The following is a 19,304-nucleotide window of genomic DNA, read 5'->3' on the forward strand; positions in this document are numbered from 1 at the left end:
TTCAATGGTTACAGTATTTTTTAAATAGAATCTTGTGTTTTGATAACTAAATTACTTATGGTACTTTAATGTGAGAAATTTAATGAATATACATTATTACTGTAAAAGGTTAGAGTTTGTGGCTACAGTTGATGTTTGTTTCCTGCTGATGGAAGACATTTTTAATTTTGTATTTACTGTACTGTCAACACTCTAAAGTTAACTTGGCCTCTGGAAGCTTTCATTGTGGAAAGTAAACCTGAGCCAACAAAGCTTGTGCACAAATCTTTCAATTTCATTAGATTGAAAATGGCAGGTTTGTTATCTTTTAAGACGTGTTCATTATTTTCCCTGGAGAGCCCGTAAACATTTATTGAATTTGATTTTCCACAATGCAAGTTGTATTCCACAGAATGTCAAGCAGAATATCAATTGATGCAAGGCCTCCTTTGTGGATTCTGGAATCAGCTCAGCATCAGGACTAGGACATTTCTTTGCATTTTGCTGCCATGTTCATGTTGATAGCATCCAGAACCAATTTCCGTTTTATCCCATCTCCAAGTACCTAGTAACAAAACCATGTAAATTAACAATGGTTATTTGGTGTTCAGATTTATTGACTTGTTAATACTTGAATTTAATCATTTAAGATTTTGCATAATATGATCCAAGTTTCAGTATAAGCTGATGGTTGCAAAAAGCTGCATATACCATTAAATGCACATGCAGAATCCAAGCAGTACCAAGAAGAAAGCAAACAATAAAATGAAAAATTGACTAGGATGCAAGTTCCATCTGATGGGAGGCAATTATGATTACAATCCCAACATATGGTTTTCCAATTCAAAGTGGTGTAGGCTTTTTAATGAGCAATGGAAGAGAGATGTCTCAGTGGTAGGGATAACTTTTGTTCCAAAACACAAAGAAATAGGATGTTGCATTGAATTAAAGAAAATATAAAGTAGAATAGTTTGATACAAATTATTGCAGGTGGAATACTTAATATTATGTTTCTGCTGTATTCTCCATTGGGGAAGGGGTTAAAAAATTACGAGCCTTTTAGCTAAAAATTCAAGTAGGTTGCAATTAGCAAACCACTAGTTAACAATGTCAAAAGCAAACTGTTAGTAATTGAGCATGTATAATAATGGGTAGTTTCACTTAACCCAATTGAATACTGTCCATGCAAGAGAAAGAATGTGTTTTGGTCAAGTCAAATTGATTATCATCCGATTGTTCAAGGACAATCCAACTATACAGCTTTCTCCGGTCCATGGTACAAAACATGCAAACACACGACCAGACATAACACATACAGACTAACAATACATATGCAGGACAAATATTCATATACACGAATAAAAAGAATAGTTTCATAAACAGGAGGGTCTTGGGTGGATAGTGTGAGCAGTTCCTTTGGTCATTCAGCATTCTCACTGCCTGTGGGAAGGAGTGGTTTCTCAGCCTGATGTGCTGGCTCTGATTCTCCATTATCTCTTTCCTGATGACAGTAGCTGAAGTATACTGTGTGTCCACAACGATTTTTACGCACTCTCCTCAAACAATGATCCCAGTAGATCATGTAGTTGGGAGAGACCATAGTGATCTTTTCTACCACTCTTATGGTTCTGTGGTTTGACCTCTGATCCATTTCTCTGTAGCAAATGTACCCTATTATGATGGTGGCCAGTAGATACCCACTTCAGTCTTCTCAGGAAGTGCCTTCCTACAAGTGAGGATATATATGTCCATGGTAGGTCACTAGTTAAGTGAACCTCGAGGAACGGTGTTCTCCACTCTCTCCATAACGGAGTTATTGATGTCTAGTGGTCCTCCTGAAGTCCACGATCATCTCCTTTGTCTTGTCCATGTTGTGGCTTGGATTGTTACTCTCATGCCATATTATGAGATTTTCCACTTTGAGGTTAAGAAACAATTATGATCATATGTATACGGTATATGATGGAGTAATTTGTATCTTGAAATTTTCAGGACAGCATCTACATTGAAGTGGTAATGGCCTCCTAGGGATTATGTCATTTATCCTCACGTTGCCCTGTATTTTAGCCTCTTCCTCAATGTGAGGTACACAAAGGTTAAATTTGTGACTGAACTCCTTATCTACTATGTTTTAAAATTTGATCAGGAATACCACCTATTCCTGAAGTCATGTTTTTCATTTGATGTGTCTTTTTATTATTGGTTTGAGAAGGCAGTAAGGCTGACCTTGATAGTTTGATGTGAGATGCAGTATGCAACTTATTGGGTGGGTATTGTCTGTAGTGCTCAGTTGAGTTGATCTTTGATAGGTCCTTGAGACATATAACATTGTTTTTTTTAATGCAACAGTTATATTGGGGTCTGGCTAATGCAGGTAACAGTACACATTCAGCAGATGACAATCATGTTCATCAGAACTATCATTGTATGTGTGAGTTGGATATTCTTTTCATCTCTCACTGGGGCTATGATACAAGCTGGAGGATCCTTTGCTTAGATTAGCATGTCGCCCTGTGAGTATGACAAAACAAAGCTAAGATCAAGTGTTGGCTAGATCATGGATTTGGTTGGAATTGACTTTCCATATTCCCTCCTTGACAACTATATCTTTGCAGAGAATTGCAGTCAGTTCAGATATCAATGGATAGCCAACTGAACATTTATCCAAGTTGACTTGTTACTCTTTCGCAGAACCTACTTATAATGAATTTTCTGCAATAGGCAGTAGAGAATATTTTGGAGACAAAATAGACTGCAGATATTGAAATCGAGCAAAATAAAAAAGTGTTCCTTTACCTTTTTTTCATGGAGCATTTTGGTTTTATGCTGGTAATCTTTTCCATCTTGTATATGACTGACCTTCTGGTGCATTTTTTTGCTATAAATTTCCCAGTCTGAAGGATATTTCATGGTTTACTTCAAATGTTCTGCATTATTTGGTAATGCCCATTATTCAAGTTCGTCTGCTTCAGTAAGGAAGATATAGGTTTGTTCCTCATTGAATTATTTGCTTAATTCTGGGTACCATTGGCAAGAAGCTTAACTATTTACCATTGTTTTAATGCATTTTCTGTATTCAAGCATTTGGTTGAATTGTGGTCACACCATGTCTTGTTCAAATTCAACACAGTTTGTTGTGTGAGAGAGATTTTATATATATATATATAAAATAAAAATAAAAACTTTAAATAAAACCATGTTAATATACTTTGGCTGTATATTTATTTTGTTAACAATTATACTTTTTCTTTCAGCTGGTTTTCCAGGCTTGTTGCTTAACTGATCAGCTACCTGTTTATTATACAGGTATTTACACCTATCTAACAAGTGGACTTCAAAATTATTTTCTGAATTGTGATACTGGTGGTTATTTGTCAAGTTATATTAAATAACTCATCACTACCCTCAACAGGAATTCTAGATGGGCAGTAAATTCTGACACTGACAATGCATATCTCTGACAGCAGACGAACTGGTTCTGCCTGTTACGATCGCTGCAGCGGAGCAGCTGCATCAAGATGGCACCGGCAGGATCGTCTTTTCCTCCAGCCAGGTTGGGTCTGCAAGCATGCGGAGCAACGTCATGACGTAGTTTCTGGTGCAAGAGCAGGACTTACCCATGGCCTTATAAGGCGTAATGTGGGAAGTTTCAATAAACAACTGGAGTGAAGACGAGCCCACTGAGTACTGGTCTCATTCTTTCGACTCTGTTTAGCTGCCGCTACATTAGTGACCGTGATGGATCCAGATACCTCTGGACTCAACATTATGGATACTGCAGCAGTCAGTGCAGTCACCCTTAACTCCCCAATTTCTGGACGCTTCGACCAGAGACTTGGTTTGGACAGGCAGAAGCACTGTTCCAGATAAAGCAGATGACCTCAGACTCCACCAAGTACTACCATGTCATGCTCCCTGGACCAAGAAACCACAGAGGTGACAACCATGCTCCCTGGACCAAGAAACCACAGAGGTGACAACCTCATACAGAACCCACTGGAGGAAGGTATATACTCTGCTTTGAAGGCACTCCTCATCAGAGAGCAGCCATGTTTATGCACCTGCATGGCCTAGGGGACAGAATACCATCCACTCTTATGGATAAAATACTTAAGCTGACAGAGGGCCACAAGCCCTGCCTTATCTTTGAGCAGGCATTCTTAGAGCAGATGACTGATGATATTCAGCTGCTGCTAGCAGATGCAGATTTCAGCGACCCTTGCAAGGTTGCAGCTAAGGTGGTAGTTCTCTGGCCCACCAAAAGAGAGAACGATTCCACCATGAATCATCAGACGGAGCAGCAGCCCAAAACCTGAACTAACAATGAACAGCCTCACCCTCGCAGACCAACAGAAGCTCCAGAGGCACGGTGGTGTTTCTGCCACCAGTGCTGGGGGGAAGAAGCTTGCAGATGCAAACAGCCCTGCGCGTTCTTGAGAAACAAATTACCTACTACATGTCATGGACAAAATCACAGGTCAGCGTTTCTTCGCCGACACGGGAACAGAGCTCAGCATCATCCCATTGGTGCCTTTAGTGACCCAAACGCGCCCTTGAGGACCAACCCTTTGAGCGAACAACAATACTACCATTAAGACCTTCGTTCGGCATGCGGCATGTACTGATAATGTGACAATATGCACTGATATGCGACGAGACCTTCCGCTAGGATTTCACACTGGCCATGCTGGAGAAGCCACTCCTCGGCACAGATGTTCTCTGAGCCCACAGCCTGCTCGTGGACTTCAAAGCTAAACGCCTGGTGTATGCCCATATGTTCCAGATGATCCACCTCGCGGCCACCAGCGCGCGGAACCAGCAAGTGACCACTATTACCACTTCCACCGACAGGTACAGCTGTATTTTGGGCGAATTGCTGTCTATTCTCAGGCCCCAGTTCACGTCCACCATGCCAAAACACGGTGTGCACCATCACATTCTGACACAAGGCTCACCCCTCCATGTGAAGGTCAGACGAGCTCCCCTGGGTGCTCTTTGACATCCGGGCAGCACCCAAGGAGGACCTTCAGTCCTTCTCAGGTGAGTTGGTATACTCAGCCCTTTGACCCTTCCCAGAGAATTCCCCGCCACCAAGGGTACAGATACAGCAGGAGGGGCAGCACTACAGAAACTGAGGGACAAGTTTGGTTACCTCGCACCATAGCCACACTTCCACCACGGACACCACCCCACCTCAATCCCCGCAGACTTATAGACAACTGACGTGTTCGTTTGCTTAGGTGCGCTCTCCCCCCTACCCCTAGTGACCCTACGAAATGTTCACACTAGACATTGGGGGCAGGGAGGAACTGTTCACAGCCAACAGCCTGAAGCCCACGCATCTTGACCTCAGCCAGCCGGTTGTCCTACAGTCAGCCAAGCATAGGGGCAGGCACCCTAAGACCAAACCAACACAGGTCTCGGGGGCCGGCACACTATCGCTGGTTCTGGGATGGGGGGGGGGTTGTGTGGTGGTGCACATCAATGACGGCAGGCGAACCGGCTTTGCGTGTTATGGTCGCGGTAGTGGAGCAGCCACGTCAAGATGGCGCCATCAGGATCGTCTTTTCTGCCGGCCGGGTCGGGTCTGCATGCATGCGGGCAACGTCATGACATGGTTTCTGGCGCGAGGGCAGAACTTGCTCATTGCGCGGGAAGTTTCAATAAACAACTGGAGTGCAGACGAGCCCACTAAATACCGGTCTCGTTCTTTCGTCTCCATTTAGCTGCCACTACGATTGATGTCCAGATCCCAGAAGAAGTACAAATTGAAAAAAGAACTTGTGTTCAGAATAAATTCAGTACACCAGTGATTTAAAGGGATTATTTCTAGGGATTGTTCCTCCAAACTTGGTTATTATTTCTTTTTTTAATTTAAATGGTGAAATATATGTTAGTATTTTGAATAATAAAATAATTCCTTTAAGTGTGCAAGGAAATTAATTTTCTCCCCAGAACAGATATTACATGGATACAATGTCATTTAGGAGTGAAAGCAGGAAGTTCTTCATTTGCCTCCAACAAAGTTGCTGTTTGGAATCCTTGCACTTTGAATGATGATCCATTGATATCTTCAAGACATTTTTGGGTAAAGTCAAGCCATTTACCAAGGTTTATTCAATAGCACCTCGCAAACTTATGATGTCTGAGCTGTGAAGGAAAAGGAAGTAGGGACAACTGATAGTCAGGTTGCACTCATCTAATAGAGGGGTATTGCTCTTCAAAATTATGGAACATGACATTCAAGCAGCAGTTTAAGAAGCCAGCTTATCATCCTGGAAAAGATGGGATCCTAAACTTTACCCGTTATAGCCTCATAAATGAATTAAAGAGCAAAGTTATAGATCAGTCATGAACTGATGATGTGCAAAAGAGTTTGAAGAAACAAATGGATTTTTCCTGTTTCCAATTTATGCTGTAGTTATTTTAAACTGAGCTTAGTGGTCAAGGTTCTGGGTGATTTACCTTTTTACATTGATTTTCAGGCTATTAAATGGAAACAGGTACTGAAATAAATTTAAAGTGGAAGACTAAATTGGAACTTTTCAGTTCTTTTGTTTTCATAGCCTTAGATTTATCCCCTCTTGCAGAACATTGAGTGAGATCCAGTTTTCAGAGAAGTAAATAAATTGAATGTTGGTTCTGTTGTGGATTAATGAAAACTTTTGGTGATAATAGTTGGCTTCTATCCCATCTTTAGAATAGCTTTTATTCAATTTTTATTTGCAGAGGGTAGGTAATTTCATTTTTTAATTTATTGCATTATATATGAAAGCCAGAATGAACTGTGCTGATAACATGGTGAGTTCAAATCCCATATCTGCAGATAATATTGTAGTTGACTCTGGATTGATGTGACCACCTTATTCTCGTGCAACATCAGGTGCATAAAGCAAATCAAAGATTTGCCTGTATTCAGCTGAACTTTTAGGCAATTATTTTATTTCCAAGCATTGAAATAATATGTATTTTCTAAAATTAGTAATAAAATGAAATTACAGAAACTAAAACTGGAGTGTTACATATGTCTGAATGCCATTCATTGGAAAGGAGATTTAATGAAAACAAGATACTTGCACTTTTATACTTAGTCTGCTAATGGAGCTGACCTTGGTTCAAACAGTTCGATGAGCTTGATTTTATTCGGAAGTGAGAACAATATTTGTTATCGCTGTTTGAATGTTATGAATTCCAAACAAATTGAAATCTAGAGAACTGGCAGAATGTACCCCATAGTCACATTCATATCAGATATTCTTTATACATGTTGTTGAACATGTAGAGGAGTCAAGTAATTTAATTTGTGCTATTGCATCCGAATATATCTGCGAATTAGAATATCATTTTGAATATTGTCATCAATTAGTCACTTAAAACATTAAATGCCTGTCCATATTTCAATGGATGGATTTTTTAAATTATGGAATTTTCTTTTCCTGAAGCATGAGAATGTGATGAAAGTTTATAAAATTGTAGATCTGCCACATTATGGATTCATAAAACGGGATAGTTTAACTTTAGACAAATATATTCTATATACGACTCTGATCCAATTTTTCCAAAATGTATCCGAGATTCTCAGGATCAAATTCAATCTTTGCCCTTGCTTTGTTTAGTTATTCTCAACTGGAAAATATTTCCTTGAATCTAATTCAAAAATGAGTTGAGCTTTTACTTCATTGATGGCCAGATGAGCAATTTTGATTAAATGGAAAGATAGTTTACCACCTACTCCTGTGTTGGATGCGGGATATTATGTCTTGCTTGAGTTTGGAGAAAATTAGATACAATAAAAAAAACTATGATTGAATTTGACAAAAGATAGGGCCCCGTTCATGGATTACTATCTTCACTTGATTACATAGCCTTGAGTTCATGTGGAGGTTACTTGCTCGCCGAAATTCAATTCTTTGCTTGCTTTTTGCTGGTGATCGTGTTTAATGCGGGGGTTGGGGGAAGGGGGTAGGGTTGGTATGGGAGGGGAAAGGGTTCATTTTCTTTTTTCTTTCTGATTTCTTTTTTTCTTTTACTTTTCCTTTTTTCTTTACATTTAGATCATTTTATTTATATTACCAGGTATTTATTTTAATAATAGAAAATGAACTGAAGTTTTTCTGTGAATTTCTACTAGATATGATTATTGTATACAATATAATGTATAGTTTTTAATGTATAATATTATACAATATAATGTATAATTTATAATGTATAATATTATACAATAATGTATAATTTGTAATGTATAATATACAATATAATGTATAATTTATAATGTATAATATACAATATAATGTATAATATTATACAATATAATGTATAATTTGTAATGTATAATCAATATAATGTATAATTTGTAATGTATAATATTATACAATATAATGTATAATTTGTAATGTATAATATACAATATAATGTATAATTTATAATGTATAATATACAATATAATGTATAATTTTGCTTATTATTCATGTTCTATAATTTATTAAGATTTACGATTATTGTTTGTTCAATATATGGCATGTAAAATTTCTCTCTGCCAAGCCACTAAAAATATATTATTAAAGAGAAAGCTTATAGAATTGAAGTTCACTATAAAGTTATTTTTTTTCTATATTAATACGGGAATGAGATGAATAATTAATGGTATTGTCTGATTCTGATGCACACACTTTCAACACTCTCCACTTAAAAAAAAAAAATTTCTTATTGTAGAGGACTGTGGTTTGGCTGCTGGATCCTCCACAGAGCATGATATGAGACGTGACAGAAGAAGACAATGCACACAGGTACTTCCATCTTAATATTAAGTTTCACGGCAGATGCCAACAATCAGCAGGCCAAATATTGTCTTGTTATTGGATGCCATCTATCTGTAGCTTTTGTTTTAAGCCTCAGATCAACTTTTGGCTGGTTGAATTAAAATTGACCATGCTGCCTTGTTTAGTGATACAATTTATGGAATGAAAGGATTGGGAAAGAATGCAGTGTAGATTTGCACTAATGATGCTTTGATCATGGGACTTGAGTTGTGTGGCAAGAATTGAATTTAGTTAATTAGGGTTTCTGATGGTTTTGATAGCAGAAACAGCATGAACGTACTTCTAGTGATTTAACAAGAGGTGAAGGATTTTAAGATAATTAAGAAAAATAGAAAGAAAAATCCTTTTTAGTTTGCAGCAAGTGTGGAATAATGTGGAACAAAGAAGAAAAGATCATTTGCAAAGGCAAATAGGGACTGAACTGCCAAATGTAATTTTAAAAGGAGCTGGCACTCAGCAGCGACTGAATCGATAATTAATTCTTGAATCTGATTACTTCTGAGCAAAAGAGTCAAAGCCCTACTCTTACTCTATTTACTACTTTATCCTACACAAGAATCATAACGTAGATCAAAACGTAGACACTTTGAGAAAGATATTAACTAGTATAGTTTGCAGTGATGTATGAAATTAATGCTGTGTCGAAACTTTATAATCAAGTACAGTACAACTCCAATTGTCCAAAATCATGTTCTCTGAAATCCTCATTTATTCACAATGTTTATAAAATTTCAGATAAATGAAGATATCTGAAACAAACCAGAAATCCTCATTAATCCAAATTTTTTTCCGAGCCGGACTGACCTTACAGGTTGAAAAAAAAATTCACCCGACATGAAATGAGAAGGACAATTGTAACTGCCTCCCCTCTCTTTCCATTTCTTCTTTACTTCTTATTGACTTTTCTCTCCAACTCTCCCTCTCAAACTGTGTGCCACTGTCTCCCAGTCGCAAGCGGTCAGAAAAATCCCTTCTCCCGGCGTCATCAAGGAGAACGGACTACTGGGCAGGAGCGGGACCTCGGACTCAGTGTCGTCCCCTCCCTCCTCAGCACAGCAGTGTTCCCGACGCTGATCCCTCTCCTTGGCCACATGTGCACCGGGCTCCCCAGTGTGGGCTAGGCTTGGGATAGGATTCTGAGTCCAGGCTCTGATGACTAGGGAGACAGGAGCTTGCTAACACGCCAGTGAGTGTTCCAGCAGCCCAGGAAGCCTCCCTGGGGATTAGCGGCAGCAGTGGATTAGTGACAGGGATCAGCTGCGGTTGGGAGGTCTCAGTAATTGATAGTGGCCAGTATTCTTTTGGTGAGAATTAAACATTTTAATGCTTAAAAAGCCTTCCCTTGTTTGTTTAAACATTGATACAAGTGATTTGCTGTTGCTACTGGGCTGTTTTTTTAAAAATGAACAGTTCTTTAAAAAAAAATCATTTATCCCAACCATTTTGGATAATCGGAGTTATATTGTACAGTATCTGCGAGATGCAATCAGGAATGGAATATTGGCCAACTACCTGAACTTTTGTGTTAAAATAAAAGTGCAGCATTGTTTTAACTTTTGCTGATAATGCGCTGGCTTCTGCTAATCCAGTGGGGCAAATCTATTGGGCAATCAGAAAGTATTGATCCTGCAGAAATGTAATGGCATCACTGTTGTTGGCAACTGAGACTGTTTGAAGGAGATGCAGGAGTAATTACGCAAAGCTGTCATCATTGAAACCTGCTGGAAAATCATGCTTGCTATAAAGGATATTGTTTTAAAAATTTACTTGTGGGCTTGATATTCTTCACCTGTGAGAGATTGCTGTGCACATATACCTTGAGACGAAGTTTCTAGTGCATTGTATAAAAATGATTCAATCTTAAAGATATAAGAAGTTTTTGTTACTGTTAGGTCTGCTTTGTTCAAGAATGAGTGAGTCAGACACCAGACTGAGTCGAAATCAAGGTTCTTTATTACCGGATTGTAACACTTGCAACTAACAGTGTTAGTTGGAGAAGGCGCATTCTAACGATATCAGCAAGTGGTGTTTTTTTTATACCTCAGGACACGCACTTATCATACCATTACATTGTCCAATGAATAAGCTGTTGCTACCCTTCTCTGTTAGTCTGCTGCACATCATCTTGTTATTGCCACACTTATCTTGAGCGTACAAGGTCACACCTGCATCCTGTTTCTCCTTAGTACTGGGTGACTCCTTCTCCGGTCCCAACTCATGATGTTTTTACCTTACAGTTACTTTACATTTTGATGAATCTAACAATGTGTTGCTGCACACTTCGGCTCATTGATCCGTCAGAAATGAAATTAAATTATTAATTTCAAATTACAAATCTGGGTAAACACAATTTATGAAAGCACATGTTATAAATATAATTTTTATCTCCTAAATGCAAAATATATTGGTGATAAGTAAAAAGCCACAATTTTCTCTCAGCATTTTTAATTGTCTTCAAAAGGCAATCCAGCATTTTTCTGTGAATAAATAAATCCCCATATATTTTCATGTTACATACTGTAATAGGCTCTTGAAGCAATTACTGATTTTGCTTAGTCATTTTTGACACTTTTTTTTAGCATTGTACTTGAAGCATCAAAAGGAAAGCAGGTTTTCATAAAATAAACATTACAAATGAGCATTAAAATGTTTTGAATGTTTTTGATATTCTTGCTTGTGTGCTAAGTATTATTTGATTCTTTCAGTTGAAATTGTAAATAAAATAATTTTTTTTAGTGAAGAGGATGTGCATTTTGGGTCTCAAATGTTCAAGACTGGCTTTTGTCCTTAAGATCCTTTGGTTCTCTAGATAGCATTAACATTTGATCGTCAATCTCCGATTGATCCTGAGAGAGGCCTGCTGATTTCTCTCAAATGTTAAGTAGCAAGTTCATGAAAATGACCTGTCACCATTAAAACAACCCTGATCTACATCTGATTAAGGTGACTTAAAATTTAGAAAGATTTGCAGAATTTGCACTGTTAAGACAATTATTACTATTGGTTGGAGGGGTTGGGGTAGTCATTGGTTTCTTGATAGCCAATTGATAGCACAGAATGGATTTAGGGTGGTATGCATTTTATATCCTACTTAATAGAGTCCAAAATGTTATCCTGCTTCTCATGGACTACTTCATTGGAGAAGTTATGAAAAGAAATTCCTGTTTATGCTCAGAAGCTTAATTGTGCATATAAGAACATTTGAAAACAGTATGAACTACTGAAACATGTACTGGTACTTCAGAAAATATCCAGCAGAACATAAGGTTATGAATTAATTTCATAAATGATGAAAAATAGATTAAAAAATTGATTTTCTGATCATATTGATTCTTTCCTCCTGAGAGCGTTACAACATAAAGCTTGTATATTTTATGATATTGTGCTAACTGGATATCAGCTACTCTGTTAAATTTCCTCCACAGAATTATCTAATTATAACAGAACTATATAATTATTTATTTGTTTTGTGTACTACATTGAGAACCAGATGATGTAATTGCTAATAATTCAATAATTCTGAGTGTGACTCAACCAATCATAACCCCCCCCCGATATATAACGTTAAAACATTTGTGCAGTTAAACCACCTGCAATTATGAATAATGTAGCCTGTTCCAGCATGATCTGCTTGATAGATGAACATATCTTTAGATAACCTGTTTTATAAATCAATTTTCCCCATATTTAAATAAATAGAAAGTGGAAAGTACAAATTCTACATGCAGGACTATAAAGATATAGAATTGCTCAAATACAAAGAATTGTCACCAGAAATATGCTGACACTAAACCAGTTTGCCTTCAAGTTGTCAGCTAACCTACTAGAGTTCTCATCCTGTAAGGTGACAATTCCAATCTTCTGACCTAGCAATGATGCAGGAACACTAATATTTCTTCATCAAGATAGGCCAGAACTTTCTGATGATGTTCCTGTGTACCTCTTAAAAAAATGTCTGAGCTTGTGGATTTGGTTAGTGATATCAGAAGATGCCATGGCAGCTTATTTCAAAGCAATTTGTGAATAGCATCTACTGCAGTTATGCTGCTCTATTATTGCACCTTTGCTTACATTAATAACTCGTGCCTTGTGAATGGTAGAATAGACATGGGATCAGGAAGTGAATTGATTATTGGAGAAAGTCCAGGTCCTAACCTGCTCCTGTAACCATTTGACTTGTGGTTGGTCCACTTGCATTTGTGATTAGTGTTGACAACTTCTATTTGAAGAGAGCAGATGCCAACTGATTTGTGTGTGAATCTTAATTCCCATTTATCAGCGAAGCTTGGCTTGGCCTTGCTATGCATGGAAGTGAATTGTTTCATTATCTGAGGAATGAGTGGAACAGAACTATGTGGAATCATCCATGAACAGTTCTACTTTGAACCCTGAAGGTCATTGCCAATACAACAAATCATTTTTGAAGTTTACTCACTGTACAAAGGGTGATGTAGTGGTTAGTAAACACACAGCACAATTTAAAATAATTAATTAAAATAAGTGGACAAGTAATTTGGTGGTTCAAATGCTGATCAGTCAAGCCTAAAAATTGTACTCAAAATCAATTCAGAATTGTTACTGTTTGAACGTGAGCCCAATGTTTTGGCCTCTGGCTTTGATCTCCCACATGGGTGCAATCACTTCTGAATTGTATCAACAAAAATCACGACAGGCCTGGACCATTTAAGTACATGGTGATTAAATTCTTTTTAGATATTTGACTGCTCATCTTGAAAATACTGCAGAAAACGTAACCACCCAAAGTGTAATCTAAGTATGAAGCAAGGATCACAGTGGTGGACTGTCACACAGTTGCATACTTTCAACATTTAAACATAAAATAATTTTTTTTACAGCTACAGTACATCTCACAGTAGAGATTCATTGTGTTGTGGGTTCAAGTACTGAAGCATGACTTGAATCTGCAACATTTGACCTGTGAAAGTTACCAATTTGTTGCATTTTTAATTAAATGTTAATTAAAAAAAAATTAGACATGCAGGACAGTAACAGGCCAGTTAACATGGCCAACGAGCCCATGCCGCCCATTTTTTTTACACACCCAATTAACTTAAACCCCCAGTTTTTTATGTTGCCTTATTTCATTAATCTGAATTAAAGATTTTATTTCTGTTGGAATGAGATGAGGAGATTGAAAGGCAAGATGGTGAATTTTGGTTTCAGTTAAATAGAATGTGCTTATTCTACCTCCATTTAAGTCGGTTGAAATGTCAGAAAAGATAGAAATTCCATTGCTGCATTATATTGTTGTCCACCGACATACAGGGGTGCATTTGCAATTTTGTTTTGCGTGTTCTGAATTACCTGATGAGTAGTACAGGGGTACTGTCAAAAGCTTCAATGATTGTCAAAAAATCTTGGTGTAAATGACCTGCTGGAAAGCTTTAAAAGATGATTTAACAGATAGCAAGCCTTCTCTAAAAGCACTTTACATTTGAGATTCTGCATTGATACTTGCAGTTTGATGTCATTGGAGATGATCATGTACCATATTAGTTAATATTGTTTTGTTTCTTCTCAATCAATGAATATTATTTGTTTAATGTCTGGAAAGGTTATATTTATTATGTTTTTTTTCCTTGGCAGAGAATAAAGTAACAAAATAAATTTTGAAATATGCAAGATGAAATTGTGAGCATAATAGCTTGAAACTAGACCTGTAAAGCCCTAGCCAAGGAAAGGTATATTGATGCTATTCACGTTCCTTGTTTACTTTTTTATTTGTATAAATCTCGATTTTGCTCCATGATATACTGAATATTAACTATTTGCTGGTGATTTGCAATATGTAATGTAAGGCTTTCATTGCAAGTGATTATGATGTATTCTGTGAAAATTCTAAACGTTTATTGTAGTATTTCCTACTGGTTTGATATTGCTATTGTAAGGGTTAAAAGCAACTTGGAATTATGACAAAGCATAATTTTCATTGTTTGTTTTCTACTTGTTTTCCTATTGGGCAACTGCAGGCAGTTGTACCCCAGCAACAGAAGTGTGTTGTTAACATGCCTTGCTACGATTTGATCAGCAAGTTTGAACGACAGCCAATCACATGGTGCTGTTGCTTTGGTAGGCTATGCTAATTAGATACTGTTGCTGGGATCAGAGTGGTTACTTCGTATATTTCTGCTGCATTGTGTTGCCTGGCAGAGAGACGTTGATAAATGAGTAGTTAATGATCTGCAGCGCTCTTGCTTACTGCAGGCGGGTGGAGATTTCAAAGTAGAATAGGCAAGATCTAACTGCAGGCAAATGTTCCATTTGTTCAGTTTATAGATTGTAGCCATGTTTGCCAATAGAAGTATTGGAAGTTGAGAATTTTTTTACTGTTGAAATGCTTTTTTAATATAAAGATTCGTTACATCACACAGAATTAACCCTCATTTGGGGGAAAAATACAGAATACTAGGTGTGATTGAAATTTCTCCCACCCCACCTAACCCTTGAGGATTTTTAAAAGTTAATTCTTAGGAGCTATCAAGGTATTGTGCAAACTCTGCTAAATCCTTGTCTAACTATCGCACCCAGTACATAGTGAGTTAAGATTTTCTTGTGCAGCTTAAGTTGGGCTACATGCAGTTCTGATCCGAGTGATCTTCCATTTATGTAACACTGTGTCCAAAGCACTTCAATGGCCAGTGAACTCCTTCCAAGTTTTGTATCTCATGGAAATGGTAAGTTTGGAAAGTCGCCATGGAATGTCAAAACCCTTGGCTTTCATTGGAAATGCCCCACCAAAAGCTAATTGTGGAGATTCAAAGTTAAGCAGGGTAATGCACAAGATGTTGGTTGATTGTATGGTGAATGAATACTTTTTTTGGTAATGACACTTCATACGGTTTAGAAAGTAGATGTAGTAAAGAAGATAAAATTGTACATAAAATGGCAGCAATTGAATTTCAGTGCAGTTTACTCCTTGGAAGAAAAGTTATTTACATTTCAAATGCACCAAATTAATTACATTAACAAGAGATGACACATAAATATTCACTGTCTTGCAAGTTAGTTTCTTGGAATGTGATCAGGTAAACTTAATATGCTAAGGCCTGCATCCAAACACAATTTATATTTTAAAAAAAACAAAGCGAGTCCCTTGATGGTCAAATCTTGTAGCACAGAAACATTCCCAGCTTGCCCATGCTAAACAATGTATGCGCCTGCTTTAGTCCCACTTGCATTACGTCCATTCATGCACCTTCAACCCCCTCCCATCTAAGTAGCTGTCCTAAGTGTTTCCTAAAGTAACCTTAACATATCTGCCTACACCACTTTGGTAGGTTGTTCCATCATCCTCTGAGCAGAACTGTCCCCTCACATCCCTTCTAAATTCCACTCCCCAACCTTGTATTTTTGCTCTTTTATTTTATATTTTCCTACTCTACAAAACAGACTGTCGCTATTTATCTTGCCCCTGACTCTCATTTTATAGACCTAAGCAAGATCTCCTTTCAACCTATTGTGCTCAGAGGAAAATAGTCCTTGTTAGTCTCTCTCAGAGTTTCCCCATCCTAGCAAAAACGATGTAAAATCTCTTTTATACCCTTTCTAACTTTACATTATCCTTTTTATTGCTTGGTAATCAAAACTGCACACAATATTCCATGTGTTGTCTCACCAATGTGTATAATTTCAACATGATGTGCCAACGTTTGCATTCAAAGCCCTGAACAATGAAGGCAAACGTCCCAAACACACTCATCGCGACAGATCTATCCTTTTAAAGAGCTAAGTGGAGGTCCCTCCATGCTTTAATGGGACACTACTGTAAACAGAGCAAGACTCCCCTAGTTTGATTTGTCCAAATATAATACCTTGCAATTCTGCATTTTCTGTCATTCCTTAGCCCACTTCATTAACTAGATTCATTGTGAACCCACATGACCTTCTTTATTGTCCACTGCAGCAAATATAAACAAATATCCAAAGGTGTAGAAATATACAAACTGGATCCTAAATATGAACATTTTGTCTTTAGTGAAGGGAGAGAGAGCAATGATAACAAATGAAGATGGAATTTGCTACTTTTTAATTTGCAAAGCAGATTTTTCCTCTTTGTACCCTTTAATCTGTCAGTACATCCGCTTCCACCAGCATTGTCTCCGCTCCATCCTCAACATTCATTGGAGCGCTTTCATCCCTAACGTTGAAGTACTCGAGATGGCAGAGGTCGACAGCATCGAGTCCACGCTGATGAAGATCCAGCTGCGCTGGGTGGGTCACGTCTCCAGAATGGAGGACCATCGCCTTCCCAAGATCGTGTTATAGGGCGAGCTCTCCACTGGCCACTGTGACAGAGGTGCACCAAAGAAAAGGTACAAGGACTGCCTAAAGAAATCTCTTGGTGCCTGCCCCATTGACCACCGCCAGTGGGCTGATCTCGCCTCAAACCGTGCATCTTGGCGCCTCACAGTTTGGCGGGCAGCAACCTCCTTTGAAGAAGACCGCAGAGCCCCCCTCACTGACAAAAGGCAAAGGAGGAAAAACCCAACACCCAACCCCAACCCACCAATTTTCCGCTGCAACCGTGTCTGCCTGTCCCGCATCGGACTTGTCAGCCACAAACGAGCCTGCAGCTGACGTGGACATTTACCCCCTCCATAAATCTTCGTCCGCGAAGCCAAGCCAAAGAAGAAAGTTCGCGTTAGTACCTTTTTTGCTAACCAAAAAATCGGAATAGGATTTTTGCTTTAATGAAAAAATGCGAAAAGCTAAAATAGTGTTTATCGGGCTGTCTGGAGAGTGTGGGGCAATGGGATCAGTGTGGGGACTGACAGAACCCTGACAGTAGGTCTGGGAACACACAAATATTTTCTCATATAAATTAATGGTAATTGTTTCTTTGCTTTATTCCATTTCGGCTTATGAAATGTTTCATAGGAATGCTCTACTTTCTGATAGTGGGGATATATGTATTCCATTTGAACACCTGTCCATGGGTATCACTTTTCAGTTAATCTGCTACTTCTGTTATCACTCCTAATTTAGCTTGTGTCACAGCTGTTAATTGTAATTGACCCATTATCTGGATACATTTCCTTTTTAACCATTGTAACTTATGAATTGCAGGTAAAACTAACACTATAAATAGCAATTTCCTCTTTAAAAGTTAAGATGTATTCTGAATCTTTGCAGCGCTGCAGTAAAGATCCATCATTGTGTTCCATTTTCCTTATGACAAAGCAATAAAGTACAGAGGGCATTTTTGAGAGGAGTTGCAAGGCTGAATTTCCACTGAGTTAGGGTTTAAATCAAGATGCGAGATTTGTACATTTTATTCTTAAAAGATCTGACCCCAAAGAAATCTGGATAGAAGACTGGTGAGTGCATGTGCAATTTCAAAATAAGCTTCTGTTTCTGGGTACAGTGGGTAACAATTTCAAATTGTACATCTTGTTCTGAATTTTTTGACAGTAGATGATTTTCTTCATCAATGTGTCCTTTATCAGAAGCATGCCATGATGGAGAAAATAGGACATGCTGAAAATAAAATTGATGATTGATCATTGGATTTGTTTCCATAAACAGTTAGACTCTGATTAATCCAAAAAAAAATTCTTGGTATGGTGTCCACTTTTGATTCATGTGCTGAATTTCTTCATTATGAGCAATGTTTAAATTTGTTTTTTTTAAATTTTTGGACCATTTTAGATTTGCAAAATACATTATAGCACAATTATCTCAAATTGTCATGGAGATAATATAGTATGTGTGTGTATATAAAAAAGCAAAATTGACAGCTTATGCAACATTTTATGTGTAGTTTTATCTACCTGACTGCAACTGCTTTCCAAACTGCCAAGTACCATTGCCACATTTTGAAATGTTGGCTGGATCAATACGGAAACTTAAAATACTCTCGGATTGGTAAATGCATGTAAGAAAAATGAGATTGGGAAAGATTAAATGAAATCTGAATCTGTTGTGGAGTAGGTTTACATTGGTCAGCACAACATCATGGGCTGAAGGGCCTGTACTTTGCTGTCACATTCTATGTTTGATCTGTTTAAGATGGCCTTGACAGGCAACAAATACAGCATTTTATTTTGTGAATAGAATCCCAAGTTATCTGAGCCTTCATCCCTAACTAAATTTTTCCCTGGTTGGGCAGACAACTGGGCAACATTGTTTAACAGATGACATCACCTATTGACACACAATCACACATATCTCAGAAAGATTGATGCTCTTAGGACAGTTTTTAGAAATTAAGCTCAGTTTAGTGCTGCTTTTGCATGAACTGAACCACTTGGTATATGTTCAGAGTGTCATTGCCATTTCAGTAAAGAGAGAAAATAGTGGTCAGTCCCTCTGATAATAAACAAACACTCATGTGCATTTGTCATGGAAAGTTTTGATGTAAAATGGAATTTTAATAGTGAAGCCAGTTTTGTTCAATTCAATCAATCTTTCAAAAAGGTACTTAAATGTGCAGAAAATCATTCTGTGGGCTTGAAATATTTTGCTTTCTAAAAGGAGCAATGTATA

The 19,304-nt window shown here is 37.7% G+C and overlaps 1 protein-coding gene across 14 annotated transcripts in view; it reads left to right on the top strand.

Annotated features, from left to right (window-relative positions):
- The window catches only part of dyrk1aa (dual-specificity tyrosine-(Y)-phosphorylation regulated kinase 1A, a), a 225,845-nt gene that overhangs the window by 30,705 nt on the left and 175,836 nt on the right, over positions 1–19,304 (top strand). For 9 of the 14 annotated variants that reach the window (XR_011341584.1, XR_011341583.1, XR_011341582.1 and 6 more), the window contains exon 2: positions 8,692–8,765. The exons of 1 other annotated variant lie outside the window; for it this stretch is intronic. Coding sequence is in view for 8 of the 13 variants with exons in the window: in XM_069888860.1 (XP_069744961.1) it covers positions 8,756–8,765 (10 nt within the window). In the remaining 5 variants the exon portion in view is untranslated. Of the gene's footprint in view, positions 1–5,934; positions 6,068–8,691; positions 8,766–14,405; positions 14,501–19,304 lie in introns of those variants that run through there. 4 more of the 14 variants (XM_069888869.1, XM_069888868.1, XM_069888861.1 and 1 more) reach the window with 4 other exon arrangements.

Source organism: Narcine bancroftii, chromosome 7 (assembly GCF_036971445.1).
Source record: "Narcine bancroftii isolate sNarBan1 chromosome 7, sNarBan1.hap1, whole genome shotgun sequence".
NCBI lineage: Eukaryota > Metazoa > Chordata > Chondrichthyes > Torpediniformes > Narcinidae > Narcine > Narcine bancroftii.